Source organism: Lepidochelys olivacea (genome assembly GCF_965140295.1).
Source record: "Lepidochelys olivacea isolate rLepOli2 genome assembly, chromosome: 5".
In the NCBI taxonomy this organism is placed as follows: domain Eukaryota; kingdom Metazoa; phylum Chordata; order Testudines; family Cheloniidae; genus Lepidochelys; species Lepidochelys olivacea.
In genome coordinates this window covers 62,588,933-62,608,076 of record NC_140415.1, presented here as the reverse complement: position 1 = coordinate 62,608,076, position 19,144 = coordinate 62,588,933, and the positions used below count along the sequence as shown (strand labels likewise).

At 41.1% G+C, this 19,144-nt stretch overlaps 1 protein-coding gene across 5 annotated transcripts in view; it reads right to left on the bottom strand.

Moving 5' to 3' along the window:
• CAST (calpastatin) overlaps positions 1-19,144 on the bottom strand; it is a 116,610-nt gene that overhangs the window by 31,110 nt on the left and 66,356 nt on the right. For 3 of the 5 annotated variants that reach the window (XM_084627971.1, XM_084627972.1, XM_084627974.1), the window contains 15 exons: positions 18,406-18,471; positions 14,938-14,988; positions 13,579-13,635; positions 13,335-13,451; positions 9,888-9,986; positions 9,714-9,782; positions 8,183-8,281; positions 6,502-6,582; positions 6,358-6,408; positions 5,369-5,464; positions 5,172-5,267; positions 4,348-4,449; positions 3,242-3,325; positions 1,651-1,698; positions 286-381 (listed from right to left, as the gene is read on the bottom strand). In XM_084627971.1, the coding sequence (XP_084484097.1) occupies positions 286-381; positions 1,651-1,698; positions 3,242-3,325; positions 4,348-4,449; positions 5,172-5,267; positions 5,369-5,464; positions 6,358-6,408; positions 6,502-6,582; positions 8,183-8,281; positions 9,714-9,782; positions 9,888-9,986; positions 13,335-13,451; positions 13,579-13,635; positions 14,938-14,988; positions 18,406-18,471 (1,212 nt within the window). The remainder of the gene's footprint in view (positions 1-285; positions 382-1,650; positions 1,699-3,241; positions 3,326-4,347; positions 4,450-5,171; positions 5,268-5,368; positions 5,465-6,357; positions 6,409-6,501; positions 6,583-8,182; positions 8,282-9,713; positions 9,783-9,887; positions 9,987-13,334; positions 13,452-13,578; positions 13,636-14,937; positions 14,989-18,405; positions 18,472-19,144) is intronic. The other 2 variants (XM_084627973.1, XM_084627975.1) reach the window with 1 other exon arrangement.

The following is a 19,144-nucleotide window of genomic DNA, read 5'->3' as shown; positions in this document are numbered from 1 at the left end:
GCATAAACTTACGCTAAAACCAGTCACAGCACTAACAGGAGTAGGCAGAATTATTTTACACAGGCAGTAGTTGAACAAGTGCTACCACGGACAACAGAAAAAATAATAGAGAAAAGAAAAATGAGGAGATATTTCTGAGAAGAGAATATTACGGGATATACAAACCAAGAACCATGGACTTATTTTAAGTGTTCCTCTAGCCTAAAATTGTCCAGTGACAGTGAAATTCAACACTGAATATTAAAAAGATTTTTTTTTACATAAGATCAAAGGAGACTTACTTACTTTAGATGTGTCAGTGGGTTTAGATTGGGCTGCAGGTGGTGCAGGACAGACAAAGTCTTTTGAAAATTCATCAATAAGATCAGATTCACTTACAGGCTGCAATACAAAACGGACACAAATGTGGTACAAAGTGACTGATACAATTATTTTTATTTTACAAAAATTCTAGATTAACTTGTTTGGTCAGCACCTTATAAGTTTTAAAATATACCTCATATCTATAGTTAATGAATATTTCTTGAGAAAATTCTCTCCAGAATTTGTCCAGTTTTGTAATTAAAAATGATTTTTACTGGAATAACATTCCATTTAAAAATTGTTTACAGTGTTACTGAAAAGCAAAGTATAACTTATTTCATGAGAGGACTTTAAGTTTTTAAGGGCAACAGCATAAATGACTTAGCCTATGTCTACTCTGGGGGGTCTACACTGATGTAGCTACGCTAGCATAACCCCGTAGCATAGGTGCAGTTTATGGTGAGGGAAGGCATTTTTCCATTGCTGTGGAAACAGCATCTCCCTGAGTGATTGTAGCTGGGTCAACAGAAGCATTCTTCCATTGCCCTAGCTGCGTTTACACTGGGAGTTAGGTCAACATAGCTATGGTGCTCAGGGCTGTGAATTTGTCACGCACGTGATGCCGTACCTACATTGACTTAAGTTTTAAATGTAGATTAGACATAACATTTAGTAGGACAGCATATTATTACAATGTTTCAAGTACAGATCATATATAGGTAATGGGAGGCATATGGTATCAGCATTTATTAGCATGCATGTAGGTTCTTTTATTTTTTGTAAGTTTTGTCTGCATTTCTTTTATCTTAAGAATAAATGTGCTTACTCAGAAAGAGCTGTGTGGTAACTTATACGTCTGGCAATTACATTGTGTACCATGATTTGCTTAAACTGTGGATATCACAGTATAGTCGGGGACTCTGCCGCCTGAAAATACCCCAGCCTGGTCAGGAGGGAGAGAGACGTATGTCTCAACCCGAGAGAGACATGACACCTGAGGCACCTCTGTGGAGCCTAGAATGGGTGTCGTTGGAGGACCACAATAAAGGGGGAATACAGATGTAGTTGCCCAGAACTGCGAAGCATTTCAGTATTATTCAAATATCCACATGATCCACCTACAGAATAATAATATTCAACTTCAGTATCAATTAGAGACAGATGGCTAGAAAGTAAAAATCGGCTACATTTATACAGTGTGTAAACAAGTGCATCTATAAATAGGGACCAAGATTGTGTAGTTATACTAGGAACATAGGAAAATAGAGGACAAAAGTGGAAAACAAAACCAAACAGGAAACCACCAGAATATCTAGTGACAATCCCATAATACTGTTACTTTTTAACCTTAGGCTTTTCTTCAGGTTTTGGCAATAATGGTTTTCCATCTTTATCCTGCAGGAAAAAACAAATATTATTGTTAGTTTTTGTCTATTGTTACAAAATATGGCTTCCATGCTAGCAAACAATTGCAAGGTTAGGTTATTTGCAATGGGAAAGGTATCTAAACATGTATACACCCAGGAATTAAAGAAAACAAATGAAAATACCCATTCAGCAAAATCTTTGCCATATCACATTTGATGACATGCACTAACAATACAGAATTCCACGGACACAGCATTTTATCTTCATGGTACAGGGTAGGAGCAGCGGGTCTCCTCAACCCCTTCCATGGGGCCTGCCAACAGAGGGAGGCCACAGAAACTGTGACTAGGCACAAAGTGAGCCACAATATATTTCAATACTACTCTGGCAGGCCGTTCCTACTACAGCATTTAAGTTTCATTTACAGAAAACATTTAGTCCCAGATTCTCTGCTGCACCAACTTTTCACTCAGTGCAGCAGAAAGGAGACCATCTGGGAGCCTGTTATGGCTTCCTGAGTCTCAGGGCTGGCCACGTTTGGTTAGGTTTGCTCTAACCTACAAACAGCTGGCAATGGCCTTCAAGTAACTGTATGCCAAGTGGGGAAAGTAGGAACACATCTCATTTTGGCCACACCACTTAGATATTACTCCGCCTTCAAACACAGATACCTAGGCCAGGGAAGGGGTGACATAGGAACCCGTGTACACTGGCTCCGGATCATCTGAGAGAACCCCCATATCAGGAGAATTCTCAGCTGGTCAGATACTGCTGCAATACCTGAGTGGCACAAAGGAGCCAGAGCACTACTGAGAATCGAGCACTGAGGCCAGTCACCACTGCATTACTCCAGTTTTATGTTGGATTAACTCATTTTAAAACAGGAGATAACTCAGTAGTAAAATAGGCCCTAACTTTGTAGTCTTTATGGTTCTGAAGAAAATCTTCTGAATGTCAACTTATTTAGGTCAGCTTCACAGGTCTGCAATCAGACACACTCAAAGTCTCAGAGGTAAAAACTGCCCCATTCAAAATGGGATGTGCCACTACTGAAACCTAATGAAGACAGCTGAAACGTCTACATTGTTAACTGCATCAGTATTGATAATTTTGAACAAGTCTCCTTCTCTGTGTGTGCCCATCGGTAAAATACGGATAATACTTCTCTACTGTGTTTGAAAGGACTTCATACTACACGAATGAACCCTACAGACATATTTATTTATTTATAGATATAAGTGACACGTCCAGTTATAAAATGGTGCTTCTGGCACTTTCCATGAGAAACTATTCCAAATAAATGCCAATTGTTTGCAAGTCTATATGTTCCTTTCCTCAACATCAACCACATTACGCTGAGGGACAGCGGAGAGTTCTAAGTGAACCCTCAGGGAAGGGAAAAGGGATGGGGGGATACAGGAGCCACCCAGGCAGGGTGCATTCATAGTTTGTCATTAATAGAGTTCCACCACTTTTTACTTTCCCCAGCTTCACTGCCTGCCTATGACACAACCACAGAGCTAGTCAGACACCTATAATTTATATGAGGAAAGTAGAGATGAAAAATTACCATTGCTGGTTTCAATCTGTATTCTGGAGGGATTGTATCATCATGTTCACCAGCTTTGTTTATTTTTTTCTCTTTAGCTTTTTCCTGAAAAAAAGGAGACAAATATAGATGAACAGAAATTCCAGGGAAAACCACCAACAGTCCCTCTTCACTAAAGAGGATCATTCCAATCTAAATTTTCTAAAGGCACTAAAATCAGATTAAGCCATTCTATGCTTTGAGGGCCTCTATGGTCTATTCATGCCAAATTTAGGTTAAAAAAACCCACTGTTTTGAAATTAACACTAGTGTAGAACATGGCCGTGATGTGTTACTCTTCAAACACAACCCAAAGACACAGAGCAGAGACATAAACTTCACTGGCCACTGCCTCGACAGGCCTTCAGGGGGCGCAATACAAAGATCCCAATTCTCCTGGCAGCCTCCACCACCCTGGCCACATCAGTAGCAGAAAGAGATAAAGGGTGAGTAGGATTGTATCCCTTCTCCACTGGGCAACCACCTGGGGACATGGAGTCCCAGCACTGCACCTCTTAATGCCTCCAGAGTCCTTCAGAACTAGGACCAGCACTCCAGGCCCCTTCAACAGCAACTAATTTTCCATTGCCATCCTGTCACTCCCCTTTGTGCGATTACTTAATGTGGATAAGGGATAAAATAATGTAATGCTAATAAGGCGAGTGGTGTTAGATGTAAAGATAGAACTCAAAACATGCAAGGATTAAATACCAAATGAGCACTAAAGTTTAAAAAAAAAAAGGGAGAGAGACATTGAAGAGATTCAGGCTAAATACAAAAACAACATTAAAAAAGGCAGACAAGAACCATTTACAAAAGAAAATGCTATTAATTGTAATTCCCCCATCCCACCCCAAACCCAACAACTAGAGTTAAAGGGAAAAACAGAGAGTGTAACCAACAAGAAGCACACCAGTCATTACTCTGTCCCCTTTTCTGGTAGGCTGTATCCCATTTCTACTCCCTTTGTCTGTTTTTTGTCACTTAAGTAAGTTCTCTGGGGTATGGATTGTTCACCTCTTATGCATTTGTACAACACCTAAAAAAATGGAGTTTTGGGAGCCGATACAATACACATTTAATTATACCTCTGAGACTTCTACAATGGAACCAAGGTCTTCTTTGGGTTCAGGTTCTGGTACACCAAGAGTATCAGCAAGGGCATCTAGTGCATCATCACTCATTGCTGTCTGGGTTTAAGAAAATGTGCAAATCATATTGTGATTATTCATAAAAAGGCATGGGTTTACCTTACATGTGTCTTCCTCTACACTCTGTATGGAGCGAAGCAATGTGTTTGTGTGTCTGTGCTCAAAAAGAGAGAAAACGGTATTTTTAATTTCTGTTCTGCTTCACATTTCCTTAACACAAGAGGGCAGCAGATGGCAAACTCTGATCACACCAGCAGCTTTTAATCAACTAAGAACTTCCTCAAAGAGAGGAACACAGAGACCCCATCACTACAGACAGTGACTACTTCACTGCATGGTCTTAGCTGAAGCCAGACATTACATGTTATCTTTCCAGATATGGGAAGGTAAGGTCAGTTTTACGAGTACAAGAAAATGAAATTATCCTGATATTAAAAGCATCCCACACAACTAAAAATACCAAGCTCATTTTTGTAACCAGCTCTCATACTACATTTTTCGGGCCTATGGGAGCCCTGCAGATGACTCCAAAACAGAATTATTTGACCCACGCAGGCCCAATCCCGTAACATGCAGAGAACACCTCCTGAGAGGCTCTCAGCACCTGCAATTCCTGTTGTACTTAATATGTTCAACAGAATTTCAACTGAAACCAAGAATGTTCAATGTCTTGCAGGATCAGGCCCACATTTTGGCATAAAGTATGTTAAATGCAGATGTATCATTATAGTTAAATTAGTCAAAAAAGGAAATATGTATACCTCTTCCAGTTTTGGTTTCTTCTCCTTAGGAGGAGCTGAACTCCTGACTGAACTTGTTGATTGTGCTTGTACAATTTCTCCTTCCTCTGTTGGCTTCTGTTATGTAAGGAGAAAATGAAATATTTGGTTATCGGCAAAATTTGCAAAAAGTGTAAAAAAGGTAAAGTTAAAAAATCCTCAGTTGGCAAAATTAATACCTCTTTAAAAATTGTCTTCTCCTCTCCAGGAGCAGAAGTACTGCAGGTAAAATCAGATGACAAAGCATCTGCAATATCATCATCCGTCATTGGTTTCTAAACAGAAATTGCATACATAATAGGTTATGGTTAACATTCAAAGGTCAATGGCTGTCAAAACCTAGTTTATAATTCATGTGTGCTGTGTGCTTGCTGAAGTAGCAATTTGTATTTAAGGGGTCATTATTATACTTTTGTCTCAGAGCAGTCACAGAAAGAAACACCCCTATACTTCTTCATACACTTTACATCAAAATGCAGCCTTTTGTTTTCTTTTAGTTGTAAACGTATAGTGAAATCAAACTCTAGTCTAAAGGAATGACAGTCAATCTGTGGAACTCTTTGCCAGCAGATTTTGTGAAGGCCAAGACTATAACAGGGTTTTAAAAAGAACTAGATAAATTAATGGGGGATAGGTCCATAAATGGCTCTTCGGTGGGATGGTGTCCCTACCCTCTGTTTTCCAGAAGCTGGGAATGGGCAACAGGGGATGGATCACTTGCTGATTACTTGTTCTGTTCACTGCTTCTGAACCACCTGGCATTGGCCACTGTCGAAAGACAGGATACTGGGCTAGATGGTCTGCGCCAGTATGGCTGTTTTTATGACCTTGCTAAGCACACAGATTTAAGCATTCTTTGTCACACAAAGTACTCAAAGATTCCTGCATCCATAACTGTCAATAGCTAGTCTAACATTATCAGGTTCAATTTCTCAGAAGTATTTGGTTTAGTTGTTTCAATTTCTTTCAGTTTTCCAAGACCGTCTATGTTAGTTACAAATTCTGTGCTAAAACTCCAGAGGCTTCCCACTGACTTCAACGGGAACTGCATGTGGTCAGCACCTCCTAGAATTTGGCATTTTCTAATGTCGCAAGAAGTTAATTAGAACTTTCCCAAGAACCTGATGAGGACTTATTTTTACCTTTTGAGATGTAAATCTAACTTTACCTGAGGTGGTTCTTTTTTTTCTGGGGGAACAGCTTGGTCATCTCCTTTACCCTGAAAGAAGAGTTATTTCTGTGGTGAATGGACGATAATCCCACTATACAAGCAGAACTCTATTGCACGTCTTGTTTTGCTCACTTTACTTACCTCCAATAATTTTCTGTACCCTGGAGGTATAGCACCCTCCCGTTTACCCAGTTCTTCAATATATGCAGAAGAACATGAATCCTACAACAAAACCAACAAATTAATATTGTTGTATTAATGTTTGTTGAAACCAAGTTACTAATTTACAAATATAACTATATAAAATGACATTCTACCCTCTAATAAACTGGCCTTCTTCCTAACTCACAAAGAACCCACTGCCACACCCAGAGTCTCTTTTCAGGCAGTTTTATTCTTCCAAAACAGACAAAATTAACAAAACCAGTTCCTCAGTCCAGCCCAGGCTTCAACTCCCAGTGCACAGTCCCCTTTGCCTCTTTGTCCTTCCTTCAGGAATCTTCTATGCTCTGGTCGCTAAGCACCACATCACCCAGAGCTTTTTCCCCAGTAGGTTCCCACTTCCTCCACTCCTTGCGGGATGGCTTGCTGCTCCTGCTTCTTAGAGCTTTCTGGCTATGACTCATCAAGTGTCTCCCCCTTGCCCAGGTACCTCTTTTAAATCTCACTGAGGTCACCTGACCAGTCACAGGTATAGTGGCCCTGCTCCCTCTTCAAGGGGCCAGCCACCCTGTGACATACTCACTAATGATGCTTCTGAGAAAAGAGAGAGGGGAGAATCAAGTACAATAAATGGCCAATCTCAATCTTTTAATGTAGATACCAATGTGAATTTGAGATATTTAGTGTCTACTCCACTCTCTTACTTCTCCGTTACTAGTAACAACTCCCTTATCCTCCCCATCAACTGGGATTGCCATCTCGCTTCTTTCCCCACATCCACATTTAGAAATGAACATCATTGTCTCAGATTCCTAATGCTCCACTATGTGACAAGTAAAAAAGTAAGTAGAAAGAATTCCCTTCACCTATCCAAGCTTTTTTCTCTCCCCTGTCAGCAACTTCGATAAAAACATGTTCTTTTGTAAATCTGTCAGACAAGCCCATATCTGGTGACTGTGACAGGGCAGGGGTAAAACCCCCTTTAAAGCCCTGCCAAAATGCTGGCTGCAGAGGGCTCTCTGGTCAAAAGGCCAGGTAGAGAGACATGGGTATGCAGCAGAGAGCCCAACTGTAAGCCCAAATGAGGGCTAGCTCAAAGCAACAAGCTGGGCCAAGTGGGAACAGCTGGGCTAAAGACTGGGAGGGCTATAAAAGCCCTGGGAAAACCTCAGTGAGGGGGCCGGCCTGGGAGGAGACAGGAGGGCTGTTTCTCTATCTCCTTACCTACTAGAAGGAGCCTCAAGGGCCAGAAGACCCTGGGAAGGGTCTGTGGTGGGACTGTTGTTGGGGGAATTGGGACTGCACAAGAACACTGTAAATCAAGACACAAAGGTGAAACCACTGAAGAAGGTGGTGGGACTCTTTCTTATACCAGCCTAAACCCAGGGTGCAGGCACAAAAGTGGGCGTGCCAGCCTAGACCCTGTGACAGTGACCAATTCAAATAGCAACTTTTTTCCAGTTTGCTGACACTTCGCCATTGTGTTCTACTGTAGATCTATAGTTGCAATATTTCTTAACAGCTAAAAACAACATGAGTATCATGTGGGAGGCATTCCTTATGTTTTACAGAGAAATTGTGAATCTATTTCAAATGTTATAAGATCACAGGGATAATTACTCAGCCTGTATGATAACAAGTAATGTAAGAAACTCAATACCGTAATTTCTGGGCCCGTGTAGACTGGACTAGGAAGGACATGTTCTTCAGGTCCTCCTAGTGTATCTATCAGGTCATCTAAGGCCTTATCTACATCAGACTAGAAAAATAAGCAGACAGTTATATAAGTTAATGCACTGCACAGCACGTAAAGATGTATCACAATGTGTAGCATTAATGTAAGACTGCAAAGAAACAGGAAAAAAAGACAAAAAGAATCTCTCTTTAAATCTAACAAAAAAAGGTCTACATTTAGGTTATTATGCAAATACAGGAATATACAAAACTTTACTGTTGTGCCTGTCAGCTCCATACATGCATACAAGGGAGTTCACTGAAATTTACAAGAATCTTCTCCCCTGTCTTCAGTCAGCTCTCAACAAAGGGAAGTACTCACATCACATGAGCCTGGGATCATAGAAGAAAATCTGTCCATTATATAAAGTCAAATCCAGTAGGCAATAGCTTAATCAAATAAATCGGTGATCTAGTTCCTCTTTATTTAAATCAACCATTAAAGGTGACACCATTGTGATTAGATTATAGTAGCTTTTACGGAAAGTTTTTTGTGTGTTATTAACCAGGATAGCGACCAGTTAAGATTGGCCTACAGTGGGGCAGAGCTGTGCAGCCTGGCCAGCTTCCAAACCACAGGGAAGCCAAGGCCAGGATTTGGCCCAGTAGGAAAAGCTAACATGCAATACAGAACTGAACTCGCTCTAGACTTTTCAAGTGCCCCCTCTCCGATAGATGCAGTATTAGCTAAGCTTCTTGTTCTACTGGTTTAAAAGTCTGTGTGTCGGGGGGGGGGGGGGGGAGCGAGGTGTGAAATTCTACTGAATTTCTCTTTTCTCTTAATCTTATAAAATAAATAAAGATCAGATAAGACATTGATATGGTGCAACAGAGTGTCAAAAAGACACAATCATAAACAGACTGATTATTTCTGCTAAAAAGGAGAGTATGTAAATCTATGGCGGACACCCGAAATTTAACAGAGCTGCTGCAAACATGATCTTAAAGACCCATCTTGCACTACCCATAAACAAAATAATACTGAGGGCAGCTACCACACGTGGAATGAACTTAATTTTGGTGTGGGTTTGTTTTTCCCCCTGAAGAAGGCATCTAGCCTCTCTGGTTCAATGCAGATCATTGCAATTTAGGACCTTGATGGAAGGGTGTATAAATGCGACTTTTTAGGGGGAGAGGGAGTAGGGGGAAGGAAACAAGATCCTTTGCAGAGAACTCCTGGAAACCAAAACTAGAAACCTGCTTTGAATCAGTACAAGTTCAACAGACATTAAAAACATTTTCAAAGATAATTGTTTACCAGTTACCTCTCAGTTTCAGTAACAAGATTTTTTGTAGTCAGATGATTGATTAAAAATAAATCTTTACAAAACATTACCTAAAGATGAAACATACTGAAGTATTATTGATAGCAATGTTAGATTTGGGAAAGGCTATTAAGAATTGGGAAAGTTGGGTTTTATACAAGAGAGCTTATATGTCAGTATATTGTTACCTACTTTTTCAGGTGGCTTAGTAGGTGCAGCCTCAGCAGCTGAAGATGGAGCCACTGATTTATTTTCTTTAGTCTGAAAAAAGAAAAGAAAAAAAAGGTGAAAATAGTGCTGAAAGCCAGTGTAAAGGAGGTAGGTTTATACATAGCAGCTGACTTGTGTTAGACTGTAGTTACCTACCTCAGCAGTTGGCTTATCCGCTGTCGCAACCAAACCAGCAGCAGTGACTGCACCAACCGTAGCGGCACCACTAGCTAGTGATTTATTTTCAGTTTTAGGCTAAGGAAAAAAATAGAGTGTATGCTTATATGACTTTGTGTTAACAATTTTAAAAAGAGAAACAGTCAAACTATAATGGAAATGTTCTATCCTCGTATATATCCTACATTACTCCAATTGTCAATACAACTTTTGTGCAAAGTTCAAGGATAGAACAAGAAAAAGATTATTAATGCTGCTAAGCAACAGTCTGTGCTGAAGGAAAGGTGCAGTTCTAGTGGGATTCTCTCTTTCGTTCCTCTGATAACACTGAGATAGTATAGCTTTAGGACAAACAACACACTGATTTCTGGTGCAGAAGGAGAAAGTTCATTAAAAAGCAAATGGTACTGAAGTTTAGTAAGTATTTTACTGGATTGTAAAGCCCCACATCTTTCATGTTTTACTTATAGGGGAATGAGTTAGAAAATTGTGGGTAAAAATCTCTCATGATTTGTGGTAGATTTTGAGATCTGAGATTTTATAAATTTATTTTACCTCCTGTATTTTTGTTTTACCTCCTTAAATTCCTAGCCTCTCATGCCGCCTTCATGGCTTCCCTTTCTCGACAGGTCTTACTTTAGGGAGATGAATCTGCATCTGGAGTGGGCTATGCCAGATTGTGCTGCTCCTTGTAGCTCCCAGGCAGTGGAAGGCTTTGAGGGGAGAGTTCCTAAACTCCTCCCTCTCGCCACCTCCAAAGAATCAAAAATGAAGGCTGGGGAATATACCATGTTTGTCTCAGTTACTAGGCTCTTCTTTACACCCAGGGTGTCTTCAGCTTTAGAATGTGTCTGGGCCGGGGGCAGGGGGTGTTTGTGGAGAGTCATGGAATCTGTACAAACTAGCAGCTGCCAGACTTACTGCTTATTAAAAAAAAATAGCATGACCAATTTTGGTTTAATCAATTTAATCTGAGTGTCAAATATTTTATTAGATAATAAACTGTTTGATTAGAGAGATAAGTTGTTTGGGATAATATCTTTTATTGGACCAACATCTATTGGTGAAAAAGACAAGCTTTCAAGTTTACACAGAGCTCTTCTTCAGGCTCTGTGTAAACTCAAAAGTTTGTCTCTCTCACCAACAGAAGCTGGTCCAATGAAAGATATTACCTCAGATACCTTCTCTGTAATATCCTGGGACCAACACATCTACAGCAACACTGCATACAAACTGTTTTATTGTATGTTATAGACTTGAGACTGCATAATGTAAAATACAATCTTTTTTTCCCCCATCACCGGCTACTATTATTGGAATTCAGGCATCTACCGAGTCTCAAGTCAGTTCAGTGAATTAGCATTTTTTTCAGAGGAAGCTGCAGTAAATGAGAATTTCAGAGATTCAGAACTCAGCTTCCCATCTTGGTGTTTTATACTTGTAGTGAACACTGCATATGAAGAAATATAAACTAGCAGAGTAAAATTACCTATTTCAGTGCATTGTGGGTAGAGTTTTATAATCTTTTGAAGTCTTCATGCTTCAGGTGTACAGGGAATTATTTTGGCCTCACAGTCCATGTTATCTAGTCTGAGTCACCAAGTCCCAGGATACCTCTATACTGCAATCAAAGGTGTGACTGCAGCTCAGGTAGGAATGCCCACACTAGCTTTAATCTAGCTAGCATGACTCCATATAGCAGTGTAGATGCATCAGCACAGACTAGCAACGCCAGTACATACCTCAAGTTCCAGACGTGCTTGTACAGCCCAGGCTGGGGTCCATGCCACTGCCTCTACACTTATTTTTAGCTATGGGAGCTACATTAAAGCTAGCATGCGTATGCCAGCAGGTGCTGCAATTATACTTCCCACTGCAGTGTAGACATACCCTAAGTCCTAGACAGACATCTGAGGGAGATTTACCTAATGACAGAGTAATCTGAATGTTTATTCTCCCACTTTGCTTTCTGCCCTCTTCTTCCCCTTGACCCCTCTGAATTTACCCCTTCTGTTCTTCTTTCCCCTCTCCTTAGGCTCCCATGAGTCCTGCAGGCTATGAGGGCGTGCTGCACATCTGCATACTGCCAGCTTACTCCTCTTCCACATTTGGGCCAGTCGTTGGCAATCAAAAATCTGCCTGAAACACTCAGCAGAGAAGGGAGCCAAACATCAAGTAGGGCAGCGCTCATGTGTTAAACAGAGCGAGGCACACACCCTTGATTGACCCTAGGCTCCCCTATCTGCTCACTTGTTTTACTAAGGAAGGAAAGAGAGGAACAAATTGACAAAGGGTATGTTTACACTGCAGTGTAACCCAAGGGTTCAGATTCAGACTCAAGCCTAATCCCTCTTCTGTCAGCATGATTTGTGTGCAAACCCAGGGTTCAGACCCAGGATCCCAATATCCCATGGAGGTGGAGGGTCAGAGCCTGAGTCAAGCCAGGACCCAGGGTTCAAGCCCTATTGCTTTACAGTGCAGATGCAGCCTCACTGGACTCGTGCTCAGAGTCTCCCAAAAGTATTCCACAATCAGACAGCAACTTTCCTTGTCCTCTGAACAGTCAAGTTTGGTGGTCAGTCAAGTTTTCCCACAAGAGCACCATGAACAAAGGGCTACAGCAGTCACATTTTGGGAGGATGCCAGGAAGTCTGAGACACGGGTGATTGGACTTGGGTCCACATAATGCACTGGAGACACTGGGTTTGTGACCCAGGTTTCAACAATTCCTAACCTGGGTTACAACTGAGTGTAGATGCTCAAGCCCTAGGTTAAACTCAGGGTCTGCTAACTTGAGTTCTACTAACCCTGAGCTTACATTGCAGTGCAGACATACCCAAAGAAGGGCCTGAGCCTGAGCAGTGCGGAGTTTGCAGGGGAATGTGACAACAGTCTCGAATGTGCAGTACTTCTGGCTTAGGCAGACCTGCAACTGCCAGTGATTTTATATGGTTCACCTTCAAAAACATCCACAAAACCTTACAAAGCTAAGAATGGTTTAAGAGAGGATATGAAGCTTGGCGGAACACCCTTATTGCAGAACACTTATTAAAAGAGGCTGTTTCTAATCAGATGTTCAGTCATGTATATTCTGTAGACAATGCTTGCACACTATTCTCATCAATACTTTTGAATCAGTACATTCAAGATATTATTAAAGTTAAATAAGCAAAATGCAAAGGCCTCATTAAATGCCAAACAGTAAAGTTTTATACATGCTTAATGTAGCTTAGACTGTAGTTTAATGCAGCACAAAAAGCTGTCACACATACCTTCAAAAAGACAGCCTGTCTTTGGGATTGGAACTGTCTTTTTGTTCAGTGTTTGCACATGCCTAGCAGCACAATGGGGTCCATGACTAGGGCTAGTAGGTGCTCCCTCAATACAAACAAACAAGTAATAAAGGGATCGCCACTTCCGCTTTACCTTTGGTTCTTCTATTGAAGATACTTGCGTTGATTTTTCAGTCTGACCGGTGGCCGCTTTTCCTGGACTAGCTTTTTTGGAACTTTTTGCTACAGAAGATTTGGATGGGCTTTTTGCCTGTACAACCATAAATATGCTATTAATGTATAGGACAGATTTTAGTATTCTTGTGTTTTTGTTTTGAGAAAACAAACAAACAAACAAACCAAACAAACAAAAGCAGAAGAAAATATAAATAACTCACCCCACCAGGTTCCTTTTGCTTCTCTTCAGATTGATGTTTAGTTTGAGAATCAGCTGGCTGTCAATAATATACAGATATATTAGAATATATTAGAAAATATTTAACTGTTAAAAGTATTCAACTCAATAGATTTTTAGTCTAATTTACTTAACATACATGTAACTTTCACCTATTCTGACAGACAATTTAGAGACACAGGAAATTATTATTTTCTGCTTGTCAGGCTGCACAAACAAAGGAAGATACAATTCCTGCTCCAATCACATTATACACATCCTAAGGGCACAATCACGTGAACACTTATCTGTATGGGACTTAATATACTAGAAAGGGGAAAGCCACATCTGGGAGTAGGTGTAGCCAGGCTTTAAACACAAAGGGATCTTTCAAAGGGTTGTAAAAATACTTCTCTCAAGTTATTTATAGCCCTTTTGTTAGCTATACATTCCCGTTTGTTTACTTCATAGTGACAGTTTTTCCTGTAGCCTCTCAAGTAATCTCAAGGGAAGGCACAGTTTATATTCAGCTAGCTCAGCTGGCGAGTACACACTCGCCCAGGTGTCATATGAGAAAAAGCATAGTCAAGGTTTGTGGAAATTAATTTTTCTTCACTCATTCACTGTTCAAAGTTTGAAGAAAAGATCTTGGAAGAACCTATAAGTATGGGTTATCTTTCCCTGTAAATGTGTCTTTTCATCTTGGGCAAAAATTAAAACGGGCTGGAACTCTGCATATGTCCTTGCAAAAAAAACAAAAACAAAAAACCATATTGGAATGATTCTGCTTTGTTTGCAGGTTCCTTCCCCTCCCTACTGAAGGGGCGGGGGAAGAGAGAGAGAGAGAAAAAAGAAATAACTTTAAAAAACCTGATATTTACTAGGCAGATAGGGCACCTATTCCTCTCCCTAGGAAAACTCTACAGAAGAGAAAGCAGTACACAGGAGAAGCCTAGAATATATCCTTGTGAATTCTGAGGCAGCCATGCAGCAATGCAGACTCTCCATCAAGTTCTATGAGCACCACCCTTCCCTGAGAATCAGAGATGTCAGCTTTCTCTGTTCTTTCCCGCCCACACATGCCTTAAAAGGGTAAAAGGTGCATGGTGGATTGAATGCCGGTTTCTGCTTAGAAATCTGTTGGTAGAGGGGAAGCACAACAGAGTGTCTACTCCCCAGAAATGTGCTATGTCAACTCCTAACAGGGCGGCGCTCCTGCTCCTACCTCATCTGCAGGCAGGTTTGTTTCCTTTCACCCATATGAGAAGATGGGAGCATCTGGTAGTGGCAGGATTTAGTTTATCATTACAAACTTCTCTGAAGAAAAACAACGCACAATGATTCAATAAAAGTAGTAGCTTACCTTTAGTGACTGTGCTACTTTTCCAGGTTCTGTTTTTGCGGTTTGTGTGCTCTAAAATATATAAGAAATTATACTCAGAACAAAAGATCAAAAAAGCAGGTTAGTTCTTTTTAACGATGATATTACTTCTTATGTTTGAAAACATATGGCATATTTTATACACACATGAACACTCAAATAGATGTGTTTATAAATAAATAATGCCCTCATCCTCCAATTTACAACATATGGTCCCGCACAGGACCCTGTTCATGCATTATAAGTTACTGGAGCATGGCCAAAACACAGCGCACGCACACACACACACCATTTACGTACTCATTTTACTTGGGCCATGAAAAAAGAGAACTGAGTAAAGGTAACCAATAATTCCAGTTTCCCAAACTGAAAAGTTGTTTCAGCCACATTCAGAATAATATTACTATGATTCATCTCAACTCAAAGTACAGAAAGTATAATCAATATCTTGTAGATACACGATTATGAATTACCACAACAAATAAAATAGTGTGGTTACTTCCAGAAAAGTTACTGAATATAGCAGCTTCTAAGTCAGGGTGGGCAAATTACGGCCTGGGGGCTGCATCCGGCCCTTCAGACCTTTTAATCCGGCCCTCAAGCTTCGGCAGAGGAGTGAGGTCGGTGGCTTGCCCCACTCCGTACGTGCCGTGGCTCCCAGAAGCAGTGGCATTACCCGTTCTGGTTCCTAAGTGGAGGGGCAGCCAGGGGACTCCGTACGCTGCCCCACCCCAAGTGCCGGCTCTGCATCTCCCATTGGCCAGGAACTGCAGCCTATGGAAGCTGCAGGGGCAGCACCTGCCGACGGGGCAGAGAGCAGAGCCACCTGGCGGCACCTCCGGGTAGGAGCCCGCACCCTGAATTCCTCATTTTGGCCCCACTCCAGAGCCCACACCCCCAGCTGAAGCCCTCACCCCCTCACACACCTCAATCCCCAATCTTGTGAGCATTCATAGCCTGCCATACAATTTCCATACCCAGATGTGGCCCTCAGGCCAAAAAGTTTGCCCACTCCTGTTCTAAGTCATATCTGCTTACTTTATTGAGACCATGTTAGTATAGTTATACTGGTATACTATCCTGGCAAAGCACTCCCAGTGTGGACATAGCTATACTAACATAGCTGTGCGTTTGCTGGCATAGCTTATTCTTCTCCCCAAGCAAAATAAGGCTATGTCTACACTTGAACCACTAAAACACAGAAACTTACTACAGTGATGGGAGAAAATCCAGCTCCCCGAGAGGCAGTAGCTACGTCAACGGATAAATTCTTCCATCAATCTACTATCATCTCCGCAGGGACTTAGGTCATCATACTATGTTGTGCAGTGGTGTGTATTTTTCACGCCCCAGAGCAACGAAGCTAGGTGGATCTAATTTTCTAGCATAGACCAGCCTGAGCTATATCGGTAAAAGTGCAGTTTTGCCAGTGTAACAGCATTTACCCTTGGGGCTTCTGCCAGCACAGCTATGTCCGTAACATATCATGCCCCTGAGCAATACAGCGATGTGGCAAAACATTGCAGTGTAGACATGGCCTGACTTTTTAATTATTATTAATTTTAGGTTTTTTACTGTACTCCATAGTTAACATAGCTATTGGAGAGTTAGCTGGAGATTTCAGTGGCTCATGTATCATCAACAGCATTCTTTGTAAGTTTTAGCTGCATGATCATTAAGTGAAAGCCAGGCTCCAGTTACCATACGGAAAGTTGACTTTTAGATCCTAAGTTGAACTTCAGGCCATCAGTTAGAAAACGCATTTTTACTTGGAAGGTAGGCACATTTAGAGTCAGAAACAAACTAATAAGGACCCATATTTTTATAGTCACCTGCAATAGAATCACATTTACAATAAAATAATGGATATAACCACTAGACTATTATTGAAGCATGCAATTTGTCTACTGTAATTTTGCAAGCATTTTTCTTTCATTTGAGAGGCAGTCTAAACTACTATTTAGATGTGTTTAGCTTTTACACGGATTAGTTGACCCCACCGTGAAGTTTACTGAACAGTTCATTACTCAATATGCAACAATTAAGAAAAAACATCTATACTAAACCCATGCACAGATCCACAATAAATTTACGTGTGAAATTCTGAGGTTGTGTGTGCATGTGCACATGCATGCACGGGTGCAAGCGACACAAAGATGTTGAAGCCGCAGATTAAGGTATATAGCGCCACACCATAATGTATTCCGTAAATAATAATACAAATCCCAGAAACAGGGAATACTCTGGAGGTAGGAGTGAAATTTCCTGTACTCCACACTGAAAATAAATCACTTCCCCTCATAGACCATATATTTTAAACATATTGATACTTTCTAGAACAGTGGTTCTCAAACTAGGACGCCACTTGTTCAGGGAAAGCCCCTGGTGGGCTGGGCCAGTTTGTTTACCTGCTGCATCTGCAGGTTCGGCTGATTGCGGCTCCCACTGGCTGCGGTTCGCCGCTCCAGGCCAATGGGGGCTGCAGGAAGGGCGGCCAGCACATCCCTCGGCCTATGCTGCTTCCCACAGCCCCCATTGGCCTGGAATGGCGAACCGCAGCCAGTGGGAGCCACAATTGGCTGAACCTGTGGATGTGGCAGATAAACAAACCAGCCCGGCCCGCCAAGGGCTTTCCCTGAACAAGTGGCGGCCCTAGTCTGAGAACCACTGTTCTAGACTTTCCATGTACTTTAAAACGGATCAAGAAGTTTTGTTTCTCAAATACATTCACAGTCTGTATGCATGCATTTACACACTACAGTATATCCTCGCTATAACGAACCCCCTGGGGATCCAAGCCATTTGTTTGTTATAGCCCGGGGTTCAAGAGCCCTGCCACTGGGCCAGGGCTGACACCTTGAACAGCTGCCATGGCCGGAGGAGCTGTCAGCCCCCATCATGGCCCTGGGCTGGGATCCAGGGACCAGGTTCATTATAGCCAAAGGTTCACTATTATGAAGGGCATTATGGAGAGGGTACACTGTATGTACCTACCATATGTATGTATGCATGCGTGCAAACACATATACATATTCTAATACACACACACACTTAACACCATCAGTCAAGTAAATCAGTTATCGAAGCAAGTATCCTAATCTTCCAGGTCTTCTGGTTCAAGAAAATTATGTGTGTTTGTGAAGAGATGAAGCTAGAAATTTTGTTCTAACATTATTACATTATCAATCAAACAGATTTTTGCCGTTAGCTGCCTTTAGTTGACAGTTGGAGCAATAAGGAAATGCAACAGATGTGAAGGTTTGAGGAACTAGAATTTGTTTTTGATGATTGATCTCCAAGGTGTGTTGGGCCCATAAATGGGAATAAGCATGACAAATGAAAGACTGAATTTTAAGATTATTAGCTCATGCCTCATGGTGCAAGTGATTAAGTGGTGAAAACATGCTGCTGCTGTGACTGCAGACAGAGACATAGTCATTTGTGCATCACCTGAACTTTGTGTCTCTTCCTGCTGTGAGACTGCTGTCCACTGGTCTGGCTATGGCTTGAAGTAGCCTAGTATTAAAGTACAAATTCAGGTTTTTTTAAAACGCATTTCCCAAGAAACGTAGAGAGATTTACAGGAAAAATGAGATAAAGTATTTCACTACCATTTATGTTTGTACATGAAAACAGCTGTACTGAAACTGCAAGACATATCTGTTACTGAGAGTTAAATTCAAACCTCTGTGCTGCTCACTTTACCAATATTGTTATTAGTAACCATAGGTGACAATTTTCTTATAGCGCAAGTAGTCCTTTATTGGAATTTGATTGTACACTTACTGGATGGTTTATGTTTTAAAATCTAGGGGGGAGGGTTAATATATTTTTTAAAATTAACATTAAACAGAATTGTTCACAGTACAAATGGCATCAGATGTATAATAGTTTGATTTAGGAAATAAAATCTACAGCCAGATGTATTTTTGTTTACAAATGCTACTTCAGCTCTTTCACCCTGTTTAGACCTTATGAGCAGGTAATAAAGAAACATATCAGGATCCTGCTTTCAGAGTTCATCAGAGAGGTGGACAGGCAAAGTGAAGGAACAGGGAGATGTACACAATCTGGGAGGAAGGGGGAGACGAATCATAATTGGAGACTAGCTTTGTTTGTCATTCAACACAGAAGTTACATTTCAAAACAGCTACACTTGAAGACGTAGAAAGGCTTTTCAGGATCTGGA